The sequence below is a fragment of the Rhizophagus irregularis genome, chromosome 8 (assembly GCF_026210795.1).
Source record: "Rhizophagus irregularis chromosome 8, complete sequence".
Lineage (NCBI taxonomy): Eukaryota > Fungi > Glomeromycota > Glomeromycetes > Glomerales > Glomeraceae > Rhizophagus > Rhizophagus irregularis.
The window spans coordinates 283,688-297,774 of record NC_089436.1 but is presented as its reverse complement, the minus strand read 5'-3'; the positions used below and the strand labels follow the sequence as shown (position 1 = coordinate 297,774).

Genomic DNA, 14,087 nt, shown 5'->3' with positions numbered 1-14,087 from the left:
GTCAAATGCCGTGAAAGTCCGCTTTGCTTCTTGAATATTTTTTGACAAGCGGAACAGGAAAATTCTGATGTAGTTATGAGTGGAATAGTGCTTGACATATTAATATTACCACTACAATAATCTGAAAAGTTAAGCATAACGATAAGAATACTTTTTAAATACTTTATAAATATTATTTTATAAATTTTTAAAAGTTACCATTAGTAATGGTCAACATTGAAATCGCGAGACGCCAGTTACCTTCTGCTACTCAAGCTCATCGGTTTTTGGCTCTGCTCATCGGTTTGACGCGTTTTTTCATATGTTTTTTTTTTATTTTAGGGTGAGTTCGCTAAATTTGATCATTTGATTTTTTTTTTACTAATTGATGTAGTGTAACGTTGATCAAAATTATTATGATTTGGGGTTTAAAATTTGATCCAATTTCGATAATTAGCTGATATGCTTAACCTGTTCCTAGGGATATACGTTACTTATCCTGTTCCCCCTTACGTCACACACTGATTTTATTTGTTTATCGTGCAATAAACTGTATATACACTCTCTTCTCTCTTTTTCTTTCACTTTTTCTTATTTCTATGAAATCGTTTGACAGGTATAAAGGTATGAAGTTATATGATTAATTTAAAATTTTATCAAATTACTAGAGTTTTTATAGTAAAAATTACAGTGCGCGCTTGTTTTTTAACTTTATTAATATAATTACAACAGCTTATCCAAAGTAAACGCGTACTTAAGGGTTAAATAAAGTTGTTCTGCAGATATGGGACTATTAAGTATTTAATTTTATCAAGTTAAATGTGAATATTTGTGAAGTTATATTTAATTTTTTGTTATATTTTATACAGATACTTTGTCGCGTAGTTTAAACATCTTGTCCAAACATAACTAATTTTGAATAAGTATAACTGTTTAATGAATATACGGTAAAAGTATTTAAATATTAATTTTCGTTATGTCTGAGTTAGTATTCATAGAGTTGACCAACATTTTTGTAATAAAATTTAGTAATTTACTGTGTATATACAAGTTTTACTATGAAAATTTTGTGTTTGTTTATTAAAGTTTAATAAAATACAAAATAAAATTATTAAACTGAAAAAACTGAATAAAATATATTAAGTGTTATAAAAAATTTTTTCTTTCTTGTTATATGTGTAATTAAATTTTTTTCGCTCTTGTTTTTTTTTTCGTTCATTTTTTTTCGCGAAATAAAATATTTTCTAAGATAAAGTTACACGAAATTTGTGGCTACAATTTTGAGCCAATCATATTTAAGAAAAAGGGGGAACAGAATAATATCGTATACCCGGGGTACAGGTTAAGGATTCCCTATTATATAATCTGATATACTACTATTCATTATACTCGTCACGTGTTATTTATACTTTTCTAATAAACAACCTACTGCCGAGTAACCCGGCTACCCGACAACCCGACAATCAAATTTCTCAAGTGTTCCGTATATTTTGAAATTTGCTGTAAATGAAATTTTACACTTTTCAGCCAAATCAATTGATAAGTCTTCTACAAATTGGCGGGTCGATTTCTGGGTTTCTTGGGATTAGTTAGTAACTTATATATTGATGTATTCTGCCCTTTTCTAAGGGTTAGCAATCTCTGTTTTGTACACTACATGTACTCTGTTCTTGTCGTAACATCAAAAATAAAATTTAATTAATTTAGAAATGAGCGTTCACTAAAATTACTAAAATTTATCTTTGACTATACAGTTATTAAGATGAAGATTTTATGCATTTATTTACATTAAATATGACTAATAACTTGATATCTGTTATATGGGACTTAGGGTTTAGAATTGGGAGTATATTGGAATATGATGTGATGGGAATCATGGGATGGATTCAGTATAGATGGTAAGTATAATTGAAATTATACCAAGCGTCCATTACTGGCTAACACCTAAGGTTTTAAAAACATGTGATTTCATCAAATTTGATGGGACCTGCGATAATTATACACTAAAACTATATGCAATAATTTTTCAAAAACTCAAATCTGAAAGTATAATGTCATAATATATTATTGATAAGATACTAGCAATTTATGTTTGTGAGATTCTAATCGAGATAAGAAATTTATTCTTGGAATATCAAATAATGTCGATTGTTTCCTATAAAGTTGAAATGTTAAAATTTCTAATTTTTGCCTTTACATAAATAATGATCTGTGATTAAGAAATTTGCATAAATTATTAATATTAAACTATTACACTTACAACAAATTTTTGACCCTGAATTAATTTATATAATCTATTCAAAAAAATTCACCCTTTTTATACAAACTAAAAGTAAGATTATCAAAAGTTTATAAACAATTGCAACTGAATTATTGAGTATTAAGAAAAACTTAAAACATTATTATATTTTTTTAAAATAATTACTTATTACTGAAATTGCTATTTGCATAATATTTCCAGTATTTTAAGTGATCACTTTATATTAAAATTCATAATAAAATTTAGCACTATTTATATAAGCACATGCGGTATTTCAAGAATAATGCTTTATTGTAAATTAGAAGCAGTAAAATAATTTCAAAAAAATCATTATGACTATGATTACGTACGTTTCACTGAAGTCTATTTCCAATGCCATTTCGCCAAAGAGAAGTTTCGCTGAAGGGATTATTTCTTCGAATGGGCGTTTTGTCAAATAAACATTTTGCCAAATCTTTTTCCAAATCGTTCAAAAATATTAGTAATGAAATCTCCTTGTAAAATGGCCATTCAGTAAAATGTCCATTTGGAAAAATGGCATTTCGGCGAAATGGCATTTCATTGAAACATCCCTTCAGCAGAATTGCTTTGGCGAAATGGGTTTTGATGAAACGGACTTCAGTGTCCAGATAATATACTGTATAACTATTTATAAATAACTGTATACATAGTTAATATGACACTTGATGCTTTGTAAAATTTTTAAAACTAGGCAATAAACTACATCAACATTTATTGTCAATTATCAGGATTAAAAGTAGGAGATAAATAAATTTCTACATTTAATACCTCAAGACAACAATATAAAAAGTGATTCCAAAAGCTTTTCTTTTTTATCCATAATACTTGCTCCTGAGTCATCTAAATCAAATTCTTTAGGTTTAAATTAAATACTAATTAGCGATCAAACCAAATAGTTGGTAATCATTTCTCATGCCTTTCAAAAATATCTAAAGCTAATAGTAGTGGTTTCATGACCAATGAAATTTTCCCGACTTTCTCTCAAGAGGAAGTTCTTCTTTAAGATAAGTCTCTTTCTATTACACAATCAAGTTCTTTTAATTTCTCAGCTTCAATTTCATCTTCCCTAGTTATAGATTTACTTTTCCTTTTCTGTCTAAGAGTTCTTCTATTTCTCTATTTGATATGACAAATAGTTTTTCAAATAAGGTTGATAAATAATGCTATTTGACTCACAATTGACTATATGTTCACATGAAACAAAGCCAACCCATTTGAAGATTATTTTTCACTTATAGGTGGTACGGCAATGCCAAAAGTTCCTGTTCCAAGTGATTCTTATTTCAGGTTTTTTTTAAGTTCTTCGAATATTCCTATACCAATACTTGATTCCAACATAACATCTTTCTAATATCCTTAATAATGAACGTGCAATACATTCTAACAACATTAGTAGGAAAATCGCATGTGACATAATGACCATGATCATATACAGTCAACTCTAGTTATAACGAGATCGAAAACTTCTTTCTGAGTTCTTCTGAAATCATCCAATTTGTTTGGAGTAGAACATGACATTTCTAGATAATGAGAAGGGTGAGGTGATCAAGATACGGTATTCACATAAAAGTTGTCACTATTTATAATAATAAATTCAGAAATATATTTTCATATCTCTTAGATTACTAATTGGACAGAAAAACATAAGTAAGAGAAATATCTTCAATATGCAATTGAACAGGAAGTCTTATTAGAAGATGTAAAATTACAAATTCCAAAAAAATGAGAAAACGAGATTGAAGAAGTTGAAGAATCAGATATAGAATTTGGTTCATAGTAGAAAAAGATCAAACTAAATGAAAGTGATAAAGAGGAAAGTGTGATGTCACATGATTCACAGAATCACAGTTTCAGGCTCAATAACGAACTCCTGAACGTTAGTTCAATCCATCAACTTTCATGTCTAAGATAATTACATTTTATTATATTTAGCATATAAAAGCATTTTTTCTTAAATCTTTTATATGCATATACAGGTTACTAATGATATTTTCAAACTTTAGCTAATGGGTTAAAAGTTCGATGAACCAGAACCAATCTGGCTAAAAAAAGTAATAAACTGGCAAAATTTTTTAGTTTCACAAATGGATCTGTCTACCAGATATAAATCGTCATTAAAGTATTTTTTTTTGATATATATAAGAAGTTATTTTTACTTTTTGTTATGCCAAATCCTGACCAATTCTTAACTAATTCTTAGTCCGATCTGGTAAAGAGTAATTAATGCCTCAGATCTAAAAATTACATCAAATGATTCAAATCTTCTAACTGAAGCAGATATATCAGATCTGGTTACCATATTTACATCTGCCTTTAATGTAAACCATCCTACTGAAAGTTTAAAGATACTGGGACCCTCAACTGAGAGGTGTTTACAGGTTCTTACTAAGGTCAGTATTAACCCTATAAAAAATAAATGTCCAGAAAATGTCTACGAAAATGTCTGGAAATTGTCCAGAAAATGTCTATTTTTTACTACAAATTTGATACCTAAAATTTTGACATATCCGGATTTTGTTCAGAATATATCCAGAATTTGTCTAGTATAAAATTTTGGACAAATTCCAGACAGATAAACCTGGACAAATTCCAGTCATAATAAAAATTCAGATAATTTGAACTGGACAAATTCCGGACATGAAAAATTTCTGGACAAATTCTGGACACTACTTCCAAAAAAGGATAAATTAATTTTGTAAAAAAATGCAAAAAGCACAAGACTGACATTCATAACCTTCTTTGTCATACTAATTAAATTTGCTGAGAAGGCAAAAATACTATATATTTATATAAAACTTTAGATTAAAAGCAATTATAATGATGGTCACCTGTTGATCATCTTTTTGTATCAAATTTTATGAAAAAATATTTCAGGTCAATTTCTAGACAAATTCTAGACAAATGAGTGTCCAGAAACAAGTGTGTTTTTGGAACAATTTCTGGACACTTATTTTTTATAGGGTAATAATTTAGCATTTTTATATATTATTTCATTTTATTTTGTATTATTTTAATTATTTTATTAATGTATGTTTTAAATTCTAGCTTAATAATGATCAACTCAGTAAGGTTGGAAAAATAATGCAACTTGAAGGATCATATATAGCTATCCTTAAAATTCAGAAAATAGTGAAAAATGTTGAGAAATTAAGCTTGAACATTTCTTTATTTAATGATAAAGATAGTATGTTTAAAATGTGTACTAGATTGATGGCACAGTGTGGTGTAATGATTTTTCCAAAAAAATTAAATTGCAATCTTTTTTATTTAAAATAAATCCTTTAAATTCTTGCACTAAATGTATTTTTGTTTACTCTGCAAATTTACTTAGAGTATATACAGATAGTTTAGAAAGCTATTTTTGAGTTATTTAACAAAAACTGTTCTTTTGACAAATCCAATTTTGGAAATGATCAGCAAAGACAATAAAATCGGTTGTTATATACTAAAGTCAAAATCTACTTTCAAAACCTCCTTCCATTTATAAGTGAATTTTGTAAAACAGATAAAAATACATCTAATGTGTGAATTTGAAAGTTTTACATTAAAAAAAATCTTTAACTTAAATCTTTTTTGAAATTATTGCATCACATTGTGCTGTCAACCTGGTATACATTTCAGACGTGCATAAAATACGAATGATAAGGTAAAGCCAACACCTTTTGTTGAAGAAGTAGACTATCTGAATGCTGATATGCAATTTATTTTAGACTTAGTTCAATTTACATAAATTATTCAATTTATGTTAATTCAGAAATTTTATTATTCTGCATATATTTTGCTTAGTTCCTTAACCATAACTTTAAATATAACTTTAACCAGATGCAAGGAGAATTTCTCATCAAAAAAACTCTGAAAAAGACATAGATATATCTTCATCAAACAGCACCTAATTTCATACTTTAACAACATTTTAGACAGCCACTTATAAGTTACACTATTAATTCTAAGTATTTTAGTTGTTGTTGATAATATTTATAATTATTCTTATATAAGTGGAAAGATGATATCAAGGGTTTCTCAAGATCATCGAACTGGGCAATAGATGAAAACCACAGAAGGCTACCATATGAATTAAATGTTTATGTTACACTAGATTTTGGAGGGTTCATTATTAATATTACTTAATAACACTAACTTAAATTAACAGAGGCATGATTTAGCAAAAGATTTGCTATGCTATAAGATGTGCAATTGAGCTGATGGCTCTCAGATAGAACCATGATAAAATTACTATCAATTTTGAATTGATTTAAAAATGGCATCCCATAGGATTTGCTGAAATGCATTATAATCTAGTTGGTATAGGTTTAAACACCAACTATCATATCACAGTTAACTCTGAATATAATGAACCCTCCGTTCTAAAAGATTTAATTCAGTATATAGTGAATTCGTTATATAATATATCAAACTAGTTTTCTTTATAGGTAATTTTGTAATGCTGGCCAAAATTATAATTTCTTTTAACATAAATTTTTGAAAATACTACTAGTAATTCTGGCCAGCACTATAAAATTGGCCTGGACTACTATATAGTCATATGACCGTTCATTATAGAAAGTATAAAGTTATTATATAGCTGATATATAAGGCTGGTTAAGTTCAGTTCGGATGCGTTATATAGTGTTTTATTATAAAAGTTCATTATATCCAGTGAAATTATTTATAAAAAATCAGTTCTGGAAATTATGATTTGATATAATGAGGTTTCAGTACAAACAGGTTCGTTATTTAAATCCTACATAGTACATACTTTACAGAAACCTCAAAATTTTAAACAATGCCAAATTGATATAATAATGATGTTAATTCTATATCGTAGTGATATCGATTTGCAGATGATATCATTATAATATTAGGATGATATCGTTCCAATATTGATTTGATATATCAAAAAGATATCGTAGAGATATTTATTTAAATAAATATCAAATCGATATCACTTTAATATCGTCAAAATGACAATGATATTTTTTTAAAAAAATGTGAAAAAACACGATATTGATATAATATCAATTCAGTATTAAAAATATATCATAACGATATTATTTTAAAAATGTTAAATCAATAATATGTTGATATCGCTAAAACAACAAATAATTATCATATTGATATCAGTTTAATATTGCTAAAACGATTTTTTTACACTAGTTGAAAAAAGACAAGTCAAATTAAGGTCGAATTTTTTGGCGCAGTTCGGGTGCCAATCATCTTATACGGAAAGAATATTCAACTATCATTACACTACCGTTCAACCTAAATTTGACTATAGGTCTAATAGTAGTCAAATTAAGGCACAAGTTCAGATAAATATTATTCGACAAAATTTTAAGGTCTAAAGATGACCAATTTATTCTTCAATATTTTTTTTATTAATTTAGTTTAATATTAGTTCAATTTCAAATTTATTAATTTATTAAATGCTACAGTACACGTATATTAGCATTTATCTAATATTATAAATAAAAAAAAGATAAAGTTCAAATCACGTGATCACATCTTGAAAAGAACGAATGTTAAAAGTCGTCTAACTATATCTAAAGAAAAAAAATAAAGTCCAAGTCCGATCTGAAATAAAAATTCGGAAAAATTAAACTTAAAAAAAAAGTTTCAAAACGAACCGTTTTGAAACTTACTGATCCGGGATAAGGAAGCCGAAACTACAAAAAAAGATAATAAAAAAATTAAATAATAATAAAAAAAAAATTTTAAAAAAAGTTTTAAGTGAAAAAACTTACTAATTCGATCCGGGAAGTGTGAAACTATCGATTTTTACAAATTAAAAGATAAAAAAAATTAATAAAAAAATTAATAAAAAAAAATCAAAATTAATAATAAAAAAATAAAACTTACCAATTCCAAGACATCTACACGTCCTACACGTAACATTTGCGAGTTATGCAACATGAAGGATTCCGTTTTCCTAGCGTACATGGTGGCTATGGTGTAAAAAAAAAAATTTTATCTAATTACTATGAAAAAACACCAGCTGCACCTCCCTTTCCCAGAAATAAATTTTTCAAAAGAAACTTACCAAAGCTGAAGAAAATTCCAAGGAACCGTCCTACAAATGTAAGAAATTATTAAAAAAAAAAAAGGAACGGTTAGTAAACCGTTCCAAAATAATAAAAAACAACAAAAATCAAGATTCGTACTCGTACTTACGAATCTTGGTTCCTTCGATCTTTGGAAGCCAACCGAACCTATAAAAATAAAAGAAAAAGAAAGGTTAGAAACCGTTCATAATAATAAAAAAAAATCCAAGGTTCGTAACGAACCTTAGTTCTCCTTTTTCCGATCCTCGGAAGCCCACAAACCTATAAAAAAAAGAAAGAATGGTTAGTAAACCATTCGTAATAATAAAAAATAAAAACAAAGTAAAGATTCATACTTACGAATCTTTGGGTTTTCGTTCTTCGGAAGCCCACCCGAACCTATAAAAAAATATACAAAAACGGTTAGTAAACCGTTCGTAATAATAAATAAAAAAAAATTAAAGATTCGTACTTACGAATCTTTGGGTTTTCCGTTCTTCAGAAGCCCACCCGAACCTAAAAAAGAAAGAACGGTTAGTAACCGTTCATAATATTAAAAAAAAATAAACAAAACCAAGATTCGTACTTACGAATCTTGGTCCTCTTTTTCCGTTCTTCGGAAGACACCCGAACCTAAAAAAATAAAGAAAAAAACGGTTATTAGTAACCGTTAATAATATTTAAAAAAAAGACAAAACCAAGATTCGTACTTACTTACGAATCTTAGTTTTTCTGTTCTTCGGAACTCGGAAGCTCCACCGAAACCTAAAAAAAGAAAGGAACGGTTATTAGTAACCGTTCCATAATATTAAAAAAAAAAATAAATAAACCAAGATTCGTACTCTTACTTACGAATCTTGGTTCATCCATTCGTCGGAAATACACCGAGCCTATAAAAAAAAGAAAGGAACGGTTAGTAAACCGTTCCAAAATAATAAAAAAAATAAATAAATAAAACCAAGATTCTTAAGAATCTTAGGTTCCAAAACCCCTTCCTCCTTCCCCTTTCCCCGTTTTTTACCTTAAAGTCCGGTTTCGTGAACAAGCCGGCGTCCTCCTACACGTCCTATAAAAAAAATAACGAAAAGAAACGTTAGTTCGTTTCTTAATTAAAATTAAAAAGATTAAAAAAAAAAATTAAAAAAAAAGATATGTAAGTTTCGAAACTTACATTACTTCCAAGAAAAAGAGGCGGAAGAAGGTGTGAGAAAAGGGGAGAACGAAAGGGGAAGGGAAGGACGAAAGGGAAAGGGAGGACAAACGAAAGGAGGGAAAGTGGAAGGGGAAAGGGGAGTTTAAAAAAGATGATCCTTTTTTAAACTTTAAATACGCGTGACGTTTAATTAGTGCATTATTCGACCAATGTCATCGGGCTGGTAGTGTGTCTCGCTTGCGCTCACCCCACCTCGGCCATGGCCTCGCAGTACCTACATCTCCCCTCCGTGGGACAGGAAATCCCCATAGATCCTCCACAATCCTCCACATAGATCCTCCACAAAAATATATAACAAAAAAGGATAAAATAAGGGAAAAGAGAGGAAAATAAGAGGGAATCAGAAGAGTGTGGAGGATGTGGAGGATGTGGAGGACGTTTTAAAAAAATTGGGAGAGGGTTCCCCCAGAAAAAAGTTTTGATTTTACCCCCCAGATCCTCCACATCTTCCACATTTTCCACACGTACAGGATTCCATTCATTTTCCTATTGGAAGCAATGAGATAGCAAACCAAGTTAACAGGTAGGTCAATAGCCCCTAGAAGGCCTGTAGAACCGCAGGAGGGTAACTGGGTAGGAGCGCGGATCTTTGGAAAAAATATATTCGGCAATTGAAGATTAGGTAACTATAAGTAACATACAATGATAAACTTACACGCCGCCACTTCTCTTGCTGAAGACCTCGGACTTGATCTTGTAGACATCTATGGAATCCGTAAATGGATCCAAATGCGGGCATCGCCCCTCAATGACCCGGATATAGTAAGAGAGATGGTCAGAAACCTTCCGATCAAAGAATTCGGAAAACATCTCAAGATAAACAGACTCTGGTACAATGGTTGTAAAGCCGAGTTGTGGAAGCGATATAAAGAAGCCAAGGAGAAATACGACAGGGCGGTAGACCACTACAGGAAAGCCGTTGATGATTTCATTGAAGCCGATCAGAAAAAATACACTAGGTTCGCAGGAATGGTGGCAGTAGAAAAAGCTCTTCTCAGATGCGACTTTATAACGCAAGAGTCCGACTGGGAGAAATGGACTCAAATAACGTACAACATCCAATTGCTTAAGGAAGGTCGCACTCCTGACGACTCGGATGATGAATCAGATGATGGAGAGGTATCTCTCGATGACTCAGATGATGAGGAATACTTTTAGAAGGCGGTACTAATCCGTCTTCCTCTTTTTTGCCTCCTTAAGGCATTTATCAATACACTGCTTACACGTGTCATCAGAATCTAAGATTTTCTGCCTGAGTTTTTTGCATTGCCGATTGTACGCCGTCTGATGTCTTTTAGCCGCGGTTTCTTTTTTCTTCTCCTTGGTTTTCTTTTTGATAACCCAGTCTATCCCAGTAAAAGTATTCTTATGCATACCACAAACTGTGCAATCAATATGCAGCCGGTAACGCCCATTTGTGGTCATATCTTGTATTTCACTAGCAGTCTCGGTTTCCTTCTTACACTTTAGGCAGTAAAATCGTGTCATTTTAAGATTTGAAGTCCAAAATCTTTCCTTTAATTTGTCATAATATGTCGCATTTAGAGAATTACTACAAATACTACAATCTCTCCAGAGTACCAGCACGAATTCTAAAAGGTGAGGAGCACTACAACCTATACAAAAAGCCCCTAAAGGAAAAGTCATCAGAGCGTCCACGAGTAGTTGTATGGAAACCAAATGCGACGCATCAGGCAGATCTCGCAGAGATGCCAGTCGACCCCAAAGGATTCCACTATTTTCTCGTAGTGGTGGAAGTTGCGGGTAAACGAGTTGACGCAGAACCCCTAAAGGATAAGATTGCAAATAGGGTTCTCAATGGATTTGTTAAAATCTACAGAAGAAATCGCATTAAACCACCAACACATCGAATGGAGACAGACTCCGGATCAGAATTCACCAATGATCAGGTACGTGATTTTTTCCTGAACAGCCTAGGGGTGATGATGAGGTTTGGAGAGTCGGGAAGACACAAACAGCAATCATACGCTGAACGAGCTATCCAAGCGATCCAGGAGCCTCTCCTAAAACGAATGGTGGCACAGGAGTTGAAGACCAGGGTGACATCCGTGGAATGGTCAGAAGATTTCCATGATGTAGTTAATAAAATAGATGAAATCTGGCAAAGAAATCCTCCAGATATTCCGACTGGGTCACCCAAGGTGTCAAAAAAGACGGAACTTCTCTCTGAAGGAACGCGTGTTCGAGTAAAGTTAGATGAACCTATCTCAGTACTCGGTAATAAACTCCATGGAAAATTTCGTACAGGAGACATAAGATGGAATCCCAATATCCGTGTCATCAAAAAAATGATACTCTCACCCGAACAACCTCCTACGTATCTTCTTGATGGACCACACGGGCGACTAGGTGTATCCAGATGTGCGTACACCCGAAAAGAGTTGCAGATTGTTCCAGAAAATGAATATCCCCCACCTGACTCTGTGATAAGAGGGCAACCTGAAAGATTTGTACCTGAGCGGATACTCCGGCATCGCATCAGGAAGGGTCAAGACCAGTATCTAGTCAAGTGGGAACGATACCCAGATACTGAAGCCACTTGGGAACCCGCTGACCGGTTGGAGGAGGATGTCCCTGCTTTAATCCGCAAGTTTTGGGAATAAAAAATAAATATTCCCTATTTTTTGTCTCCTCGATTCACGTCAGAAACTATCGGGATAAAAACATTCTTCTCATTACAAGTAAGGGCGATATGTTCACGTGATTCATGGACATCATAATTGTAACGTTTCAGACACGTCCGGCTCAATCCAATCTCCCTATGCTTGTAATCGCTTAAAACCGCGAGATTCTCAGTAATTACACAATCAGGGGTTAGTTTGATTGACACACCTTTTACCATGCCGAATGTCCTACCAGAACCCGGAGCGCCGGATATGTTATGTGTAATACTCTTGTCGATATCCAACCCTAATTCCTCAGCGGCTTCTCTCTGAATAAAAGACGCGTTAGCACAAGTGTCTGCTAAACACTGAATTGCTATCCCATTGACCTCCCCATCCAGCGCTAAAAGATCTTTAGTATTCTCCAAACGAACTATGTCAATATCCATTGGGTCATCTTCCCTAATATCCTCTTCTTGTTTTTCCTCAACTAGGTCTTCCAGAATCTCCGTACTTTTACGAGCAGACTTTAATTCTTCCCAAAGAATCTCGCGGAGTAATTTCCTAAAATCTGCAGACCTTAATAAACTTAATGAATTATTTTTGGTGACAGCTTTTATAAGTGTGGGCTTACTACTAGTAACCTTCACAGGAATCTTAATAGGAGTCATTTTAACTGATTTTTTTGGAACAGATTTAAGAAGTTTCGAGATACTTACACCCTTATCCGAGTTTACTTTTTTTTTGTACTTCGAACCGCACAAATCCGAAAACCACCTTCCTCATCGGGAACAAATTTCAAGTCATCAAAACTCGCGGTATTAGTATCAATATCCATAGCATCATCATTAAGATCGAGGTTTCTCATTGCTCGGGCTAATTCCAAATCATCGCGTCTATCTTTAGCCTTCTGAAGTCGCTTTGGAAATCTTTTAGACGTCTCATATCCCATAATAAGATCAATAACATGTTGATCATCCTCACTAGTCCATTCAGGAGCATCAGGGTCATCACCAACATCATGATCTACATAACCATCATCCCAATCAGGATCCTGATGATCCTGAACAACACGTCTCTGTGGTTTTGGTCGAACAGGTTTAATCTGTTGTCTATAGACCAGTGGTTTACGAACTGGTTTAAATGCTTGTAATTGTTTAAATTGCGCCTGGAAATTCTTGGTAAGTTCCTCGGCCTGTGTCTTAAGCAATTCTTGTAATCGTTCTTGAGTAATAACGTCTGTCGACCTTTGCATTACAGCACCTTCGTGTGGAGTCACGGGATGAGTATAGCCAGCCAATTCCTCTTTTTTAGCCTTTTCAATACCCTGACGCCTTTGTAATCCATAGAACATTTCGCCCTTTCATCGCTCAAGATCACTCAATCTATCGATTAATATATTAAGAGGTGCCGCCCCGATTCTGGAAGCTTCAATAACGTTTTCCGGCAAAAGTCCTCTATAGAACTGGTCAGTAACCATAATTTGATTATATCCTACAATATCCCAGCCCTCTCAACTCGCTTATAGTAAGATCGAACAGGTTCACCTTGTTCCTGGTAAAGGTTACTAAATCGTATTTGAAGTCTTTCTTCCACAACGGTTGGAAAATTTGTGCGCATATGCATAAATGCTTGATCCAGGAGAATCCCCTGTAAGACTATCGGTTGATTCTGAACAGCAGCATTAAATGGACCTCCATGATTTCCCAACCCATTAACGGGTTGATGAGTAGGACGTCCGCCCGCACGCCTCCACTGCTCTTCAACTTTAAAATTCGTTCTAACGATATCAGCGCGTGATGGGAAAAATGCATCTCCAACGGTTACCGCCGCATTACCTGCAATCCTTGAAAATGCATCAGCATCAGACCCAGGTAAGTAAGTACCAACATGTAATCCATTAGCAACCTCAGGAACAGCCAAAGCTCTGAATGCTCGGCGAGTGGCACTGA

The 14,087-nt window shown here is 32.6% G+C and overlaps 2 protein-coding genes across 2 annotated transcripts; one reads left to right on the top strand and one right to left on the bottom strand.

Annotated features, from left to right (window-relative positions):
• Nucleotides 1–7,756: 7,756 nt before the first annotated feature.
• On the bottom strand, nucleotides 7,757–9,168 carry OCT59_027974 (uncharacterized protein; the record flags this gene model as incomplete). Its single annotated transcript, XM_066146997.1, has 12 exons — nucleotides 7,757–7,831; nucleotides 7,900–7,923; nucleotides 8,002–8,025; nucleotides 8,117–8,202; nucleotides 8,298–8,327; nucleotides 8,429–8,466; nucleotides 8,542–8,580; nucleotides 8,659–8,697; nucleotides 8,775–8,814; nucleotides 8,889–8,931; nucleotides 9,017–9,063; nucleotides 9,147–9,168. The coding sequence occupies 12 exons, from the start codon at nucleotides 9,166–9,168 to the stop codon at nucleotides 7,757–7,759; spliced, it is 507 nt and encodes a 168-aa protein (XP_065993755.1).
• A 985-nt stretch (nucleotides 9,169–10,153) lies between these two features.
• OCT59_027973 (uncharacterized protein) lies at nucleotides 10,154–10,669 on the top strand (the record flags this gene model as incomplete). The annotated part of the gene is made up of 1 exon (XM_066146994.1): nucleotides 10,154–10,669. The coding sequence occupies one exon, from the start codon at nucleotides 10,154–10,156 to the stop codon at nucleotides 10,667–10,669; it is 516 nt and encodes a 171-aa protein (XP_065993754.1).
• Between the last annotated feature and the right edge of the window lie 3,418 nt (nucleotides 10,670–14,087).